Source organism: Gobio gobio (genome assembly GCF_949357685.1).
Source record: "Gobio gobio genome assembly, chromosome: 4".
NCBI lineage: Eukaryota > Metazoa > Chordata > Actinopteri > Cypriniformes > Gobionidae > Gobio > Gobio gobio.
This window is the reverse complement of record NC_137100.1, coordinates 49,293,009-49,311,739: the sequence shown is the minus strand read 5'-3', so window position 1 is coordinate 49,311,739 and position 18,731 is coordinate 49,293,009. Positions and strand designations below refer to the sequence as shown.

The 18,731-nt window shown below is 39.2% G+C and overlaps 2 protein-coding genes across 4 annotated transcripts; one reads left to right on the top strand and one right to left on the bottom strand.

Annotated features, from left to right (window-relative positions):
- Positions 1 to 659: 659 nt before the first annotated feature.
- On the top strand, positions 660 to 9,013 carry LOC307125433 (uncharacterized protein; the record flags this gene model as incomplete). Its single annotated transcript, XM_079815283.1, has 7 exons — positions 660 to 738; positions 820 to 928; positions 1,060 to 1,163; positions 1,312 to 1,386; positions 1,567 to 3,283; positions 3,401 to 3,506; positions 8,536 to 9,013. The coding sequence occupies 7 exons, from the start codon at positions 660 to 662 to the stop codon at positions 8,638 to 8,640; spliced, it is 2,295 nt and encodes a 764-aa protein (XP_079671409.1). The 3' UTR covers positions 8,641 to 9,013.
- Positions 8,979 to 17,872, bottom strand: plp1b (proteolipid protein 1b). 3 transcript variants are annotated; one of them, XM_079815708.1, is made up of 9 exons: positions 17,776 to 17,872; positions 17,471 to 17,612; positions 15,295 to 15,395; positions 13,009 to 13,195; positions 12,774 to 12,930; positions 11,609 to 11,783; positions 11,456 to 11,529; positions 11,304 to 11,369; positions 8,979 to 9,894 (listed from the first exon to the last, which is right to left on the bottom strand). In XM_079815708.1, exons 3-9 carry the CDS (start codon positions 15,296 to 15,298, stop codon positions 9,820 to 9,822), a joined length of 738 nt encoding a protein of 245 aa, XP_079671834.1. In that variant the 5' UTR covers positions 15,299 to 15,395; positions 17,471 to 17,612; positions 17,776 to 17,872; the 3' UTR covers positions 8,979 to 9,819. The 3 variants fall into 3 exon arrangements, with proteins under 3 accessions (XP_079671834.1, XP_079671833.1, XP_079671832.1); XM_079815707.1 differs by lacking the exons at positions 15,295 to 15,395; positions 17,471 to 17,612; positions 17,776 to 17,872 and adding an exon at positions 13,717 to 13,931 and having other exon boundaries at positions 8,984 to 9,894; XM_079815706.1 differs by lacking the exons at positions 15,295 to 15,395; positions 17,471 to 17,612; positions 17,776 to 17,872 and having other exon boundaries at positions 8,984 to 9,894; positions 13,009 to 13,347.
- Between the last annotated feature and the right edge of the window lie 859 nt (positions 17,873 to 18,731).

Here is an 18,731-nt window from a genome sequence, read left to right as displayed (position 1 = left end):
TAATGTTGATATGGCAACTAGTAAATATACTGAGTTTCGTCATCTTGGCATGTGTGGAAAGTTTTAAACCATGTGTGTTACAACTAACCCTGTTAGGTTGTGCCCCTCTCCCCCCTACAATGTGGAATATATCTAGGTCCGTATCTATCATATAAGCACACATCATGCGTAAGACAAAACCAAAGCATTCCACAAACACAACATTTATGAACAAATAAACACACACAAGAGCTTACAGGCCATTTGCTTATCATTGGTGTTTGTGTTACTGTGTGTTTTATGACCTGTTCTTCCTTTTTGCCATTGTCCTTAATGTCTTCCAGCTCATTTATTTTTGGTTACTTACGTCTTCACCACTTAAGGACTAATATATCAAAACACAATGCAATTACTATGTCAAGTACAATTCCAAACAGTGCATGAAGACAAACATTTTCACAACACATATTTTACTATGACAGCACCAGAGTTTCTGTTGTAGATGGCATGCAAGATAATGCACACACACTGAAGACAAAAAAAATGCGGTTGTGCTGCATTTTTGTTGTTTGTAGCATGTGTGTCTGGGGGGTACAGGAACAATATGGCACAAAAAAGGGAAAAAGAGCACATCAAACAATATAGATTATGTTAAAAAAGGGACATAAAGAAACAGAGGGATGCTGTATCTGATTACATATACTTCATGTGTTTCCAACATAGGCCTGACTGAGAAAGAGAATCTCGCCATGTCCAGTGGTAAAACATTTACAAACACAAACAATAAAACATACATTTGTGAACAAAATACACTCTAACAGACGTTTTCTGTGATTGTAGACAGGCAGGCGGTGTTCCGGACAACAAAAGTTCGAACCAATTTGAAAAAAGATGGAAGTTGGATTCAAAGGTCTCAAGAGGTTCTGGAGACTCAGTTAGATGTCAAATGGTAAATGCACACTTATGCTGTCACCTGCTGGCTGAGAGCGGTACTGTCAAAGGTCTTTCCCATGATTCCACTGTCTCTTTCTCTCTCACTCTCAGTTCATCGCTGTCTTTTTTCTGTTCACTCTCTTACAGTAAACCAGTAAAGCTAGTAAAACCTAAGAATGAATCATCACCTGAGAGCAGTCGGGTCTCTTCCTCCATCATGCCATGTTCACAGAGCGGCGATGCCTCCTCCGGTCTGGACTCGTCCACAACCCCTCAAAGCTCTTATGTCATGTCAGCTTTAAGGAAGTTTGAGTGAGAGCTGTTCTTATTTTCCTTGTGTGTGATTTGCATATTCAATGTTTCTGCATTCTATTCATGTTTCCATTCCAATAACTCCAGCTATCTGCACTCCCTTAGGCCTGTGGGCTCAACAGAAAACACACCTGTCAAGAGTGGGTCCCATCTGGCCAAAAGGTCTGGTAAAGCTCTGCATAGAGCCTTTTATCCTTTAATTTCCTCGTATGCAAGTTAGAAAAACTGAAGCAGACATCCTTAGATATTCACACTCATTAATTCATAACAGACTATATTTAAAATTTCATGAGGTGTAGAAGAACAATCAGATGCTTCATAATAATTCTAAATGTGTTTCAGTCCAGTTCCATATCCTGTCCTTGAGGACTCAAGACTCAATCCTGTCCAAGAGAGCAGATGTAGAGGCTGTAACATTCAAACCTGTAGAAGAATTACTAAAGACACCTGCAGATACTCCTAAAAAGGATGTAGTGGAGAAAATTTTAGTCAAACCGGTAGAAGAACCATTGAAGACACCTGCAGATGCTCCTGAAGAGGATGTAGTGGAGAAAGCTATAGTCAAACCTGTAGAGGAACCATTGAAGACATCTGCAGATGCTTTTAAAAAGGATTTAGTGGAGAAAACTATAGTCAAACCTGTAGAGGAACCATTGAAGACACCCGCAGATGCTTTTAAAAAGGATGTAGTGGAGAAAACTACAGTCAAACCTGTAGAGGAACCATTGAAGACACCTGCAGATGCTTTAAAAAAGCATGTAGTGGAGAAAACTATAGTCAAACCTGTAGAGGAACCATTGAAGACACCTGCAGATGCTTTAAAAAAGGATGTAGTGGAGAAAACTACAGTCAAACCTGTAGAGGAACCATTGAAGACACCTGCAGATGCTTTAAAAAAGGATGTAGTGGAGAAAACTATAGTCAAACCTGTAGAGGAACCATTGAAGACACCTGCAGATGCTTTTAAAAAGGATGTAGTGGAGAAAACTATAGTCAAACCTGTAGAGGAACCACTGAAGACACCTGCAGATGCTTTTAAAAAGGATGTAGTGGAGAAAACTATAGTCAAACCTGTAGAGGAACCATTGAAGACACCTGCAGATGCTTTTAAAAAGGATTTAGTGGAGAAAACTATAGTCAAACCTGTAGAGGAACCATTGAAGACACCTGCAGATGCTTTAAAAAAGGATGTAGTGGAGAAAACTATAGTCAAACCCATAGAGGAACCATTGAAGACACCTGCAGATGCTTTTAAAAAGGATGTAGTGGAGAAAACTATAGTCAAACCTGTAGAGGAACCGTTGAAGACACCTGCAGATGCTTTTAAAAAGGATGTAGTGGAGAAAACTATAGTCAAACCTGTAGAGGAACCATTGAAGACACCCGCAGATGCTTTAAAAAAGGATTTAGTGGAGAAAACTATAGTCAAACCTGTAGAGGAACCATTGAAGACACCTGCAGATGCTTTAAAAAAGGATTTAGTGGAGAAAACTATAGTCAAACCTGTAGAGGAACCATTGAAGACACCTGCAGATGCTTTTAAAAAGGATTTAGTGGAGAAAACTACAGTCAAACCTGTAGAGGAACCATTGAAGACACCCGCAGATGCTTTTAAAAAGGATTTAGTGGAGAAAACTACAGTCAAACCTGTAGAGGAACCATTGAAGACACCTGCAGATGCTCCTGTAGATGTAAAGGTGGAAACAACAGTAGACAGAGTTTCAACAGACCAAAGACAATCCAGTGGAGGACTGCACGAGAAAACAGCCAAAACTCTACACGAGAATCCATCAAAACCTTCAGGTGTTCTGACCACAGAGAAAAAGGAAGACAATCCAGTGGAACGACTCACAACAGCACATGCACCTGTAGTAGAGACTCCACTCGAACCCAGAAAGGCAGAAAAACAGCCTACAAGTAATCATGGGGAACTTTCACTAGTATCTGCTCTGAAAACTCCAACAGAGTCATCAGCTAGAGCAACTACAGAACCAACGGAAGAGCCTATTGTGGAAGCCCCAGCAGAACAACACAGACTGAACAGTGAAGCTGGATTGAAGTAAGTCAGTCGTTTATGCAACACCTTCATTTTCATATGATGTTTGTTGACCTATATTGACTCATAGGCAGTGGCAAGAAAATTGTTAGATAAATCTGTGTATGTCTCCCTTTGCAGTGTGAAAGGTAACACCATGTGTTCCTTCTGCAAGCTGCCCTTAAATGGAAATACGAAACTTACCATCAACATTCCTGACATTCGCTGCCATCCGGATTGTTTCAAGGTTTACTTATTTAATCTCTTCTTCCTCTGTACTGAACCAGGCTCAGAAGTCAGTGTCTCACCCTTCCTCAAAGTTGTTTTCATCTGAGCCTTGTCTGTATTATTTCCACCTGGTATTAAAGGTGCAGTAAGCGATTTCCGATAAACTGTTCAAAGTGGATCCGACCGAGCAACAAAACACACTTGCAGCCAATCACCAGCAGTAGAGGGTGTGTCCACTTCAGGAGAGGAGAGAGAGTGAGCAAGAGGGAGATTTGAAGAAAGACTTTAGAAAGAGAGATGGCTGAGAGACATTACAAAAGAGAAAGGGTCACTAAAAAAAAAGAAGTGTTATGATCAGGCAAGAGTTTTAGGACCCGTGTTATTATTAGAAAAGATTTACAGCACTAGAGAGACCTAAGCGGGAAGGCCTGACAACGGACGCCGAGGTTGAGTGTTTCTGCTCCACAAAATAAGAGAAGAGTGTCTCTGCGGAATTCAAACACAAGTGGTCACAGGAGACACATGTTAATAGCAAGGCTTAAAATGAACTTTAATGGCAGGTGAATAGACTTTGTTTTATGACCATGAAACCTTTTTTTATCATTATGACTTAAAGGAATAATCCACCAAAAAACCTTTCTGTTAATCCATATGTGTACAGGACCTCCAAAGTGGACGCTTTAAGAACCACACAAAGTGAACATGATGGTAATCTACATAACCACAGATGATGAATTAATGTATTCTGAAGCGGAACGAGATCGTAAATATAATACATATAAACTCATGCCTCAAGTCAAGTGTCATATTCTGGTTCGAGTTCACGCTTGGCATAAACAGCTAAAGACGTTTCATCAACTGTGGTTGTATAGATTAGGCCTACCATTATGTTCACTTTGTGAAGAGTTAACATTATGGGCTCTATTTTAACAATCTAAGCGCATGGTCTAAAGCGCACGCCGCAAGTGCACTTAGGGCGTGTCCGAATCCACCTTTGCTAGTTTAACTATGGAAAAAATGGTCGGCGCACCGAGAACATTTATTGGGCCCTATTTTAACGATCTGAAACGCAAGTGTCAAAGCGTGAAGCGCAAGTAACTTTGTGGGCGGGTCTCGGCGCTGTTGCTATTTTCCCGGCGGGATAAATGGCTCTTGCGCCCGGCGCAAATCTAAAATGGGTTGGTCTGAAGTAGCTTCATTATTCATAGGTGTGGTTTGGGCGTAACGTGAATAAACCAATCCGAGCGTCATCCAACATTCCCTTTAAAAGCAGGTGCGCAAGTTCCATTATGGATTGCTATTATTATGGCGTATTTACCAGGCGCACGCCAGGAGCGGTTCACAGCCGAGGAGACTGATGTGCTTGTAAGAGCAGTGAAAGACAGAGAAGTGAAGTTGTAATGTTGTACATTATGGTAAAGGTGATTTCACAGTCTTTTTTTGTTCAGTGTTTCAGTTTTTTCAGTTTTTCAGTCGATTTTTTTTCCTGGTTCTTGACGGACAAACCAATTTGTCAGATGTCCTTATATACATATATGTCTTGCCACTATTGGGCAAACAGGTCTTATCCTTAATTATTACAATTAGCCTGAATCATTTGTAAGCTAGATTTATGCCTATTTTTTTTCACATCTTCGTGGCACACCACAATGATTTCCGTCATCTCATGTGTTAATATTTTTTTAGTGTAACAATTTATGATTTGCAAAAATAACTGTTGCATCTGTGTAGATTACATGAGCAAAGTGTATGCGCGTTGTGCACGCTATACATTATGGTCAAGCATGCGCCCTTAAAATAGCATAATGAACAACGCGCAACGCGCCACTGACTTTAGACTAGGTTTTTTCTGGTCAGTGGCGCAATTGTTTAATGGAACAGCAAAATAGCACCAGGGATTGTTTGCGCCGGAACACGCCTCCTTTTTTGCGCTGAACCGCCCAGGTAGCGCAAGTTCATTCACTAGTTTAGCGACGTGCTTCTGTGGAGGGAAAAGCGCGCTTTGCGCGGGTGCAAAATAGGAATGACACATGCGTCGGTGTACAAAGTCAATTGCGCTGGGTGCAAGATAGGGCCCTCTCTCTTAATGAGTAATGGGTGTATTTTGAGCATAATGTGGAACAAACCAACCAGAGTCTCATTTCCCATTCCCTTTAAAAGCCAGTTGCGCTCGGCACATGGCGGATTCGTTATTTACATGGCAGAATTTGCAAGCTTCTCTAGCGAGGAAACGGATCTGCTCGTCCATTGACGCCTGCTTGCTCATCATTACTGCAAATAGGATAATTCTGATACATGCAATGACTATCCATTATGACGTAGGTATTTTTATATTTATGTACACAATAATAATCTGTGTGTGTAATAAGCAGAATGTACACGCGTTGTGGACCCACCTATAGGTGCATATTACTAACGCGCTCTTTAACCCTCTGCATTAGGTATGTAAACACACAAAAACCCTTTGCATTAGGTATGTAAACACACAAAAAAATTGGGGTCATGATTCGAGCATGCTAATTGGTCGTAAAAAAAAAAAGTAGCGTTCATTGTCTTCGGTCATAAATGACCGACCATAGGAAATGAATGGGAAATCTGCAAAAACACACAACACTCTAAAACATCAAGAATGTGATATTGACACATCCACTCTCACACACACACACACACGCACGCGCGCACACGCACACACACGCACGCACGCACACACGCACGCACGCACATACACACACACACACACCTATGAAAAACTGAACCTATGAACCATCATTTGGAATTTTTAAAAATCACAGCTTCATCAGAATGATATGAAACTTGGTGACTTTTCTAGCATTAGGTATGTGAACAGTGAACACCCAAAAATGACACCATAGGAAATGAATGGGGAATCTGCAAAAACACAAATTCACAGAAAAAATCAATATTTCTAACAAAAAAATAAACATCCAACTTTATAATAAATCGTTTTTGAGATTTTTTAAATATATATTCAAATCCATAAAAAAAAAAAAAATGCATTAAATGTGTTCAAAACAGAACTAGGGAATTCTCCATAGAGACCTCTAGTGATTACACCCATGGTTGCATGATTTCTTAAATAATTCCAAAAGAGTGCGCTAATCTGCCTTTAAAAAAAAATATTTTGAAGGCCTAGTCTCTATTTTAACCTGAAATACTGCAATAATAAAATAACAAAAACAACTTTTTGTATAATTTTCAATGGCAAAAATAGACCATAATTATTGCATAAATATAAAAAAAATACCATCAAATCATCTCAAAATACAAAATTAAAAAGAAAAAATATTATTGAAGAAAAATAAATTGCATTGGTTTTACTGGGGTGGAGGAAGATTCATTTTTAGGTGTCCGGTCACTTATTACCGGGAAGACAACCAATGCAACCCCTAAACGAAGAGCACCAGAGGGTTAAAGCAGCACTAGGTAACTTTTCAACCTTTATAATATATTTTCAAACCTCTTGTGATGATACATCGACTTACAATAGGTTGAATGACACGTCTGCCATAGCCTGACGGGGTCTGTATCGTTTTTAAACTTCGGGTTTCGGGTAGTAACCCGAGAAAAAAAAGAACTACAAAATTCGACTGCTTTACGGCATATCCGTCACTTCCACCACCACCCCCACTTCCTTAAATTCGGAGTCGGACGTGTGAGCCAAACTATTATTTGTTTGCCGAATGTTATAGTCATGGCCGAAGCAGCACAGAAAAATAAGAAAGAAAAGATTTTGTCGGAGGAAAGCAAAAACAGGAAACGAGAAAGTGATCAGATTAAAGTCAGGACGAGGATCAACATTGGGCCAGCGTTTGCTCGTTGGCGTGAGCTGAAGGAGGAGGGGCTACATTCTTGCAAGTAAATAAGTAAGACGTACAAAATCATATTTTAGGATACCAAACATGTCTGTGATATTGGTTTATTTGTCTTGCCTCAAGCTATAATGCAAATCGCTTTTTCAAATTTGCAGATTCATCTATGGTAGCTTGATATTATAATATATTCTGTTCTGTGCTAGACTAACTGAGACTTGGTACAGCACTTGCATATTGCTGATATTGCTGCCCTTCGACTGCTCTGCTTCTATTGCCCTCATTTGTAAGTCGCTTTGGATAAAAGCGTCTGCTAAATGACTAAATGTAAATGTAAATATTGACGATGTATGGTTATTACCTACCACTCAAACATTTAATTGAAGTATCATATAGATTCTGTAAAACGGTAACCAATAGACTAGGCTACTATAATGACGCTGGCTTGTAAACGTGAGCATCGCGATCATTTGGCGTTTGAAAAAAATAAAACCCATGAAATTATATTCATATGACATGCTGAAACATATGCCACTGTACCTGGGATGAAGACATTTCCCACGCGACGCAAGCAGAACACCTGCATGTGAACTCCATAGACATGTGAACTCCTCCTGCAGTGTTCAGGGCTATCATAGTTGTCATGTCAACAAATGCACTTGCGATGCATCCACTGATGTGGAATGACAGTTTACGACAGTAGTAGAGGACAATACTGTTTCCCAACTGTAGGTGGACCCCGAGAGCAAAAACTACCTAGTGCTGCTTTAAATAACAAAAAAATATTGAGCCATTGACTTTAGACCAGGTTTTTGTTGGTCAATGGCGCAGTCTATTTCAGTTGCCTCAATATCAACGCGCCAACAATGCGCATGAACACACCTGAAATTAAAACTCTCATCATTTACTCACCCTCATGCCGTCCCAGATGTATATGACTTTCTTTCTTCAGATGAACACAAACAAATATTGTTTTAAAAAAAAATCCATCTCTGTGAGTCCATATAAAGCAAGTGTACATGACCTAGGGCCCCTATTATACATCCGGCGCAATGCGGAGCCAGACGCGACAAGTGTTTTTTGTTCGTTTCAGCCTGACACCGTTATCATTTTTGGAAGGAGTATCTCTTTCATTTATTTTTCTTACAACCATCCACAGCAATAAGATGTGCTGCAGTGTGATCAGTAATGCTTTGTCTGTGTGTGTGTGTGTTTTAGTGTAATGACTGCAGCAGTCCTCTGGGTGATCTCTCCTCATCTATGTACCACTATGCTGGGAAAGTCCTCTGCGAGAGATGCTTTGATCAAATCTTCCAGCTCTGATGAATCATCCCCACAGCGGCCTACTCGACTACAACTTATCACCATGGCAATAAAGCACATCTCAGAGTCTGCCACCAAGTTTTGTGTTCATTCAAAATAAACTTCATCAGTGGTGGAACTGCTGTTATAGGTTTAGTGCACATGAAACGTCATTTTCTGTAAATGATCATTGCTGCATGTACATGTCTTGATATACAAATTCCCTTTGGGGATTAATAAAGCATCTCTCTCTTTCTGATCAACATGTTCCACATATTTGTCTAACAATTCAGTTTCAATTGTCTTTTAATATCCTCTTTAAACGTGATCTGTAGCTGTAAGAAGAATTGACAACGCTGATCGGCAACTTTCATTAAAGTTTATTCATTAAAGTATATATGAGTTTCTATGAAGTCAACACACAATTTTATGTAAATTCATTTTAGTTTGCATCATTTTTATTACTCATTTATTACAGTTATCCACCTTACTGTAGAAATATTTTTAGTTTTCTAAAATGAGCCAGAACAATAAAAAAAGACATTAGTTCTTTTGATCGAGCACCATCATTGAACAGGTTCAGCATATTGCCACAGTTAGTCAAAATATACAACAAATACACACTGACACTAAGAGTGTCACAAAGACACAAAGAAAGCTGCTCACTTCAGCGCTGTTTCTCTGTGTGTCTCGGAATATAAACCAACATCTGACTGAAGAAACAACCAGTCAAACTCTCAAAAAGATGAAACGCGAGAGAGAGACAGAGAGAAGCTAAAATCCTAGCAAACTGCAAGGCATTAATATGACCATGAAGCACAATGAATACAATCATTAAAATGAATGAATGAATGGCCGTGAGAGAAAGGCGGTATGATAATGTGTGTGTGTGTGAGACAAAGACACAGAGAGAGAGAGAGAGAGAGGAGATAAATGAAGAAATAGAGAAGCTAGATTCCACTCCTCCAGAGATCTACAGTACAGTAGTTTGTGGTTGTATGTGTAGAGCTTCAATGATTTTTTGATGTTGTTGTTCTTTAGTGTAGTGGTTACTAGTGGTTTGTGTGTGTTTGTGCTCTGTATGATAGAACTCTGCAGGGGCTTCATGGAACTCTCTTGTGTTTCCTCACGGGCCACAGCGATGACACCACTGATACCGCTGCAACAGGCGACAGGAAAGCGGGCCTAGCAACACCTAACCTAGCAACGGATTCCCTTCCTTCCGAGAAACCTTAGAACAGCGTAGTTGTAGGTGGTGGCAACCACGTAAATGAACTAGAAATAAGAAGAAAAGGAAAGAACAACCCATATGTCTGATCAGAAGGTGTCACTGATCTGTTCCTCTGCAAAAGAGGAAATCTGAGGTTTTGTGACATTAGTGTTTATATCCCTTTGACACACTTTACTATAAACATCAGACAAAGTGTAAGAATCTAATAATAGCACACCATTTATTTATTTATTTATTTAGAGAACCAATCATTTAAGAGCAAATGTGGTTTAAGTTCCTTACTCAAGAGCAGTGTAGTGGAAAAATTCAGGACTTGATTCTTTAAAAAAGGCTGTGAAAGGCTTATTATTTTTTACCATCTGGCATAGCTAATAAGTCAAACTTATTCATCATAAAGGCACGCCTATTTAAGGAAGCTTGTTTCCGCCACAGAATAAAAAAGGCAACTTTTTATCTCACAATTCTGACTTTTTTAGCTATTAGGTAAAAATTGTGAGTTATAAAGTCAGAATTGCGTGATATAAAGTCGCAATAGCGAAAAAAAATAAAAAAACATTATAACTCGTAATTCTGACTTTATAACTCGCAATTGTGAGTTAATATCTCACAATTATGAGAAAAGAAGTCAGAATTGTGAGTTATAAACTCACAATTGTGAGATAAAAAGTTGCAATTATCTTTTAAAATGTTTTATTTTGTGGCGGAAACAAGCTTCTGTACATATTCAAATAAAACATTTCACAAAAGAAATGTGCATTTTTTTGCAGATGGCACATACCTAATGCAATGAAATGGAGAATTTATGAAGTGCCTAAATACTTTTTTGGGCCATTGAAACTGCAATTTTCTGTTTATTACATTATTATCAAACGCATCCATCTTGCTGCGCTCCTCAGCAGGACAGAGGGCTGTCCCCATAGTTAGTGCTCTATGATTCTCGTTAGATAAAGCCTGAGAAATAACTGCTGCCAAATACACAGGAAAAGGGAGTAGAGACGCTGAGGATCGGTCAGTAGCAGAGAGGTCAGTTGCTGATTGTAAACTAAACATTCCCTTGCTGTACTTCCGTTATGAACTTCGTGCTGTTTGACAGCTCTGCACTCTGACCTCAAACAATCCAGTCCAATTCAAAGACAATGGAAGTTTGTCAATAGCATAAATAAATGTCTAAATATAATAATCAAAAAATTTGCAAATGACCTGTTACTGTTCTCAGTAATTGTCATGATGGACACATCATTGTCGTTTGTGATTCTTAAAATCATTTCATAAAGATTTCTGAGGTGGATTTACCAGTTAATAATGGATGATTTCCAGAATGCAAAGCAAGGAGGTCCTTGAAGGAGCCAGTGAACCACTATGACCTTGCACAAAACATCTACATCTGCACAAAACATCTTCATAAATATAAACGACTTTAAAGTTCACATGTGTAGAATATGAGATCACTAACCAGGGCAAGAAGGGTGATTCCTGCTCCAGCAAATGCACAGATGTAAAGGTCATAGGTCATGTAGAACTGGAAACATGAAAAGGGATATAAGTGATATGATCTCTTGAAAATCTGAGTATGTGTGTGTGTGTCCAGAACTATAACCATCTAACCTCTTGTGTTTTGCAGATGTTGGCCAGTGTATTTCCACAAACAATCCCAGGCACAGCATTCCAGGGAAGAAACCCTACATAGAAAAACAGACATCATGATCATGAACCCACACACACACGCACAGATTCACACACACTTGGGTGTAGACATACCAAACATCCGTGCGTCCATGCAGACCCTTGATTGCTGGTTGAACAAGGTGGTTTCCGACAGAATGTTGACTTGGTGACAGGAGCTTTCCATATTAATGAAGAAGAGCACGGGAATGGCAGTGAAGCCAAAGACAACCAGCCAAATCACCGCGAGAATGCACGTCAGGATTATCAACTGGACAAGAGAAACAGTTATTTAGACCATCGCAACATAACAAGCATTAACACATTGCAAAAGATATAAGAAAGCAAGTAAAACTTGATTTATATAGCACCTGAACAGTGATTTAACAGTCCTCTACAGAAGACATATGTATGTGGTCATAAATGTTCACATACATTTACATTTACATTTATGCATTTGGCAGACGCTTTTATCCAAAGCGACGTACATTGCATTCAAGGTACACATTTTACATTTTGTCAATTCTTGCTTTCCCTGGGAATCGAACCCATGACCTTGGCGTTGCTAGCGCCATGCTCTCCTGTTTGAGCTATAGGAAAGCACATACATATGAAAGGAGATACAAACAAAATAAGAAAAAATCAACTGCTCAAACTCAACCTGGTTTGGGACAACTTGAATAAGCGTGAATAAGTAATGATAAAATGAAAAATTTTGGGTGAACTATCCCTTTAAGAAACATATCTGAACAAAACATATCCATTACTGAAATGTATATGGCTTAAAAATAATAATTATTATTAATATATTAAAATAAACGATTAATGAATATTATAATTTGTTATATTAAGAGCTTAATCATTAATAATTTTTTTTAATTATTTGCATTCTTTTTTGGGACATTTGTATGGAAATTTATTTTCCATACCCTAATATTTCCTTATCAAGAAAGATGCAAAGGGACCAATGACCACAAAATTCTCAAAAAAATCATGTTTTATGTGGACTTTCCATAGACGTTTGATTTTTATACTGTACAAACTGTATATTCTATCCCCTAACTCTACCCATCACAGAAAACTTTCTGCATTTTTGCATTTTCAAAAAACATAATTTAGTCTGATTTATAAGTTGTTTTGGACAAGGATTTTGGATATTTCCATTTTTGTGTCCTCATAACATAGCCACACATTACCAGGACCTCACACACACACACACATATACACATATACACACACACACACACACACACACACTCACAGTCAGGCTGAGGCACCGCCCGAACTGGGTGCTCCTAAATTCTCCGAACGTCTGCTTTACTGCACTGGTGGTGTAAAAACCTTCAGCCAACAGCAACAATCCATAGAGGAAAAAGAAGGAGGCCAGACCGTAGATCACATACTGGAAATATTTTATGCTGAAACACAAAATATGGAAAAATGACACAAACAAACAAGACACAATCACAAAAAGAAAGAGACAGACAATCACTCACAAGTCTGCCAGCACGATGAAATCCTGGACGTCCCTTGCGAAGTAGAGCTCTATGAATGTGTGTGTGTGAGTGAGCGCCTCATGCCCTCCCCCACAGAAGAGCGCCACGCCGGTGTAGCAGAGCAGGGTGGCCAGCAGGCTGGTGTAGGGCACGGCGCCCAGGCAGCGGATGCAGCAGTCATAGCAACCTGTAGGTGAGTGATATATCAACACACACACTGCACATGCAGCACACACAATGCACACACACATTTATACACTCACACTTACACACACTCTATCCTAACAGTACACAAGTGCACTCATGAGTCTCTAGAAAATCTCACCGCTGACCCATAAATGAGCATGCAAACTTGATACAAACACCTCTAATGCGCTTTTAAGAGTTAGTTGGCCTACAGTAAGTCAAGGACACACATACACAATGCGCTGACACATGCACACACTTTTAAATAGTCAGTGTATCACGGAATCACAAACGAACAAGCCAGAAGGCAGGCGATCAGAAAGCCCTGCACAGAATCTCAGTTAAAAAAGTAAACTATGAAGGAAAAAAATAGACGAATATGTGCATTTAACAGGCAAAACAACAACATCAATAATAAAGCAACTTAACCAAAAGAAGCCAAACAAACAATAAGCCCCAGAAGGCTCAGCTATGGAGTTCTGCAGTCCCCAGAATGTGAGAAGATGATGCGCCTCGGGTCACCTAGCGCTTTACACAACCACGGCTGTTTCACTGGAAACATCGACACTGCTGAGCCGAACCCACACCAGGAGAGAGCCGTGCAGACGCTTGTCCACTCACTCCAGAGAGATTTCTGCCCTCTGTTGTGTGATGTCGAAATCGAGGGAGGTAATTTCTCTCTCTTTCTTCAGATACACTCCACTGTCCACCTCAAGGAAGAAAAAATTGCATCGCTTAAGCTGCTCCTCTCCCTCCCTCACTTCTTTCTTTCCCTCCCTCCCTCTCTCTATCACTCTTTCTCTTTTGCCTGAGTAGCCTGGTGTCAGGGTGATATTTGGGGGTGGAGGGGGGCGCATTTTCATGAGTGTTTGAGGTTTTGTGGTCAGAAAAAGAAACACTTGTGATAGTCATAATGGCTTTTGTTTTAACAACAAAACGTATCATTGTGAACAAACACACACACACTCACTCACAGGCCTCAGCAGTGGAGTACGTCATTGCGTTTCCACCCATAGCGGCACAGACAGACACACACTGACACCACTGGGGTTACAATTGGGATCATGGCAGGTCATCCAGCCTTTTACACTCTTTTTAGACAGTTTTTTTTTAGCTCATCTTCTCAACAAGCATCAAAAATGCTTGACACTCACAATAATCTGATTACTATATGAGGCACATTTTCACCACACATTCTTTTTCAGAATTCGGAAATGCTTTAAGGGGATAGCTCACCCAAAAATGAACATTCTGTCATAATTTTCTCACCCTCATGTCGTTCCAAACCTGTACGACTTTATTTCTTCAGTGGAACACAAAATAACATACTCTGAAATATGTTTCAGTGCTTTTTTGTCCATACAAAGAAAAGTCAGTGGGGTCCAATGTTGTTTGGACACCAGCATTCCTCTGTGTTTTGGAGAAGAAAGAACAACAGGTTTGGAACAACTATCCCTAGTTTTGAGCCGAAAACAGAGAATCACACATTTTCTGTAACAGTTCAAACGGAAGACGTGATTCTGCAGAAGGCTGACAATCTAATCTGTGGTCTGCCAGTGCAAAAAAAGAGAGAGAACCCTACAAAATAATACAATGCATACATGTGAATCCTTCATACAACTACAGAAAATATCTTCCCATTTTTAGACTGGCACTGGGCCGTACAGGAGTCAGCCATAGAGGAGAGAATATTTGACCTAAAGACCTGGTGTGACCTCTGGCTGGAGTCTCTTGAGGTTACTGGCCGTCTCACCCACACCTCTAAGGCGTCGTAGTAACCGTCTTAGCCAATCAAAAGTGGAGCCAGCTGGTTAATCAATCAAAACAACCTTTTTAATTCATTAGGATCCATTAAATACATCCATAAGTACAGGAGTGATGCTTCTAAGCTTCTTCTGAGCAATCAGAAGCCATCTTAATTTTACACTCTACATACAAAATGATCATTAAAACACTTGTATGCGTTTATCTTAACAACTTATATCACATGCAAATCACAGACAGACCAATCAATAAAAATTCTGCCAGTAAATATGAGAAAAATGATGAAAATCATAGCAGTGGTTAAAAATGGGTTCAGGTGAGTTCAGGTAGACTTACCCATGTGAGTATGTGTGTGCGTATCACGCTCTGTCTCTCTGATGTGCCGTGTAGTTTAATCTCTCTTGATGCTTTTATGATTCTCACTCACGCTTTTGTCCCTAGAACAATAAACAAACCCCTCTGCTCTCTCTCACAAACACACACACACTGGGGCAGAGCTTAAAGACGCAGCACCCTCTTTTACTGCCATAATAAATAAAGAGTAAGTGTGTTTGTGTGTGTGTATCAGTGCAATGAACCCTAAATGTTCTCATGATATAGATGAGTAGCGCCTACATTTGGCTCTTTATGAGTTTTTCTACATAAACATCCTTGTACACACACACAAACATGTTTGGTTAAATTTCTGCATTTTCACAATTATTGATTTTATTTTAACACCGTTTTTACAAGTGAGGATGTGCCCCAAACAGAGGTTTTTTAACTCCCTTTTGGGTACATATTTTTCCCCAAAATATGGTTAATTTGGTACACACATACAAAGTTTTGAATTGAGGGAGGTGTGACTGAGTCAGATTGGGACAAGAACATTCAATACAATACAACAGTTGTGTCAGAAATAGAAAAACACAGACAATTCTCTCTTTCAGTATCTCTCTCTCTCTCTCTCTCTCTCTCTCTCACATACATACACACACACGCACACGCACACGCACACGCACACACACACACACACACACACACACACACACACACACACACACACACACACACACACACACACACACACACACACACACACACACACACACACACACACACACACACTCTTATGTTGTGTTTAAATGTTTTATGGGGACTTTCCATAGACATAATAAATTTTTTACAGTATATTCCATCCCCCTACACTGACCCTACCCACCACAGAAAACATTTTCAAAAAACATAATTTAGTCTGGTTTATCCTCATGGGGACCAAAAATGTACCCACAAGGACAATGATTTTCGGATATTGCCATCCTTGCAGGGACATTTTTTTCTCATAACGTAGGGTTTAACCGGATATAAACACACACAGGTGTAATTAACACAGTGATTTCATTATATTAGTGAGAAAACTTCAGAGGCGATGGTTTTAGGCAAGTGTTGATATTACCTAAATGGACAACTTTCCCAAAAACCTGTTGATATTAGAAGATTTATAGCAAAACATAATTTGGCTCATTTATGTGAGGACCACTGAAATGTTGGTTTTTGGACATATTCCACTATATTAGTGAGGGCATTTTCAGAAATGTCCTTATAATAGCCAAACCTGGGGCTGGTTGTATAAATTGCTTTGACTAGTCTTAGGCCAACATTTTTTTTGTTCATAACTTTTTAAGTCAGTCACATAAAAAGGTATATTGGTCTAATTTGTATCCAAAAAGTAAGACTGATTACCCCTCGGCTAACTAGTAAGTTCTTTTTTTTTTACAATCGCTAGGACACATTTCTCAATACTTGTGGCACTTTTTCAAAATTCTTCACACAGTGATTACAACATCAGTTTATGCGGGATAAATTGTGGATCATTTAACATTTATCTCACTCAGACACAAACAAGCGTCTCAGACACAAAAACTTTTCAAAACTGTTAAACTTAAGTTCAAAACCTAGCATAAGGCAAAATGAATAAGAAAAAAATGTACTACATTTCTACAGTAATACCATATTGAAATATATTCTGAATCAGCAAACATTGTATAATGCAACCTGTTTAGGTTGGTGTTTTATTTTGTTGGTTGAAAATGAACACTTTGCTAGTGTTATGGAAGAATGAATTGATTTGAGACATGTATTAAGTGTTTTGGCAGTATTGGTGCATTTTGAATGTGAAATTAACTGCTGTGCCAAGTTGAAAGTTGGTTAGAAGAACTGTGCGGGAAAAAAAAGACCCAAGTATTGAGAAATGTGTTCAAGCGGTTTTTTAAAAAAAATTAAAAACTGCAACAGTGACTGTTTATGCCACTGGCCCATGTATAACACAGTTGTATGGAAAAGCGTGGCCCGAGGTTAAGTAGATGTAATGGATTTTTAACTTTGCGTGAAATATTCCAATATAACTATTTTGTTGTAGACCTAGTTAAGATTTCCCTGTAGCTCTGAGGTTTTCTTAGTTTCAGCTCCCAGGGAGCGCATACAAATCGGACAGAATGTGCCTTGAATGCGCTGTAAAACAAGTGGTACTCACTGCAGAGTCAAATGACGTATGAAGGGATAGAGTTATGGATAGGATTAGGGTGTGGTTGGATATTCTAGCTCTGCCCATTAGACCCAAATTACATTCAGAGAGATACTGAAATGCTGGACTTCACACTCCACCCATGGCTCTCCTGTAAAAGGCATCACAGTTTTCTCTTAAAATCAAAAACTCCAAATCAATGCTGACAAACAAGGAGCAGGGATTTTAGGCAAACTCAATATTTACTGCAAATTTGAGGCAGAAATAACAGAGTATAAAAGAACAGACTTCTGCAAGCTGTTGAATCAACAGACCTGAGCATCTGCACACAGGTCACCCTCATCCAGGAGAGACACACTGCTGTTGTCCAACTCCATGTCTTTCCTCTTCAAAGTCCAGATGAACTCAAATGGTTGTAAATACTGCAAATTCTTTTATAAAGCTGTTGAACTTTCACACAAACACGTTAACAGACAAACTTTCTGCTGGTTACCAGGAAACTATCGCAAATTTGGCACAAAAATCATGGCAGGGGTGGTCAGCATGGGTAACATTGAGAATCTAACCATCTGGCAGGATATGACACCATGACTACACGATTATCCCCTGTGCAAACTCCGTAGTAAACATGATATTTTAGAACGTCCTTCATCAGAGAAGCCCTGTGTTCAGTACAAATAACCACATTCATGTTTCATGGGAAAGATTAACATTTGAAGTTCTCAGCAAAGCCTGTATTTCATATCACAGCGTGAGTGATGTCATATCACTGATAAATACCGAAAAAAATCTCAATGCTTTCAAATTGAGTTCGAACATTTTCACAAAACATATCAAACAAACTCAGATACAATACAGATTTTAGATGATCGAAAAGCATTTTCACAAAATGATAACATTTAGCAAGACAAATTATCTAAAGATGCTTAACTTGAAAATTGTACACACCCGCACGCTCTCGCCCACGAATAATCTTCACACATGCCGTGTTCTTTAAAATACTCGGCGTGATCTGTTCGTGTAATCTACAACTAAATGAATCGATTATACCAAAAGTAAAATAGCCTACATAATTCACCCGTTCATAGATAGAAAGATGGAAGAGAGAGAGAGAGAGAGAGAGAGAGAGAGAGAGAGAGAGAGAGAGAGAGAGAGAGAGAGAGAGAGAGAGAGAGAGAGAGAGAGAGAGAGAGAGAGAATGTGGTATAAAATAGTACATTTTTGCGATTATAAAGAAAGAAAAAAAGGTTTAGGATTTAAAATTAATCTG

Bases quoted from the DNA above. Each gene is read 5' to 3' on its own strand.
- plp1b (XM_079815706.1), bottom strand. From the start codon at position 13,259: ATGTGTGTGTGCATTGTGTGTGCTGCATGTGCAGTGTGTGTGTTGATA. The intron at 12,931-13,008 runs GTGAGTGATTGT...TTTGTGTTTCAG, and splicing joins TTCATCGTGCTGGCAGACTT to CATAAAATATTTCCAGTATG. The intron at 9,895-11,303 runs GTTAGTGATCTC...TCTTATTTCTAG, and splicing joins GAATCACCCTTCTTGCCCTG to TTCATTTACGTGGTTGCCAC.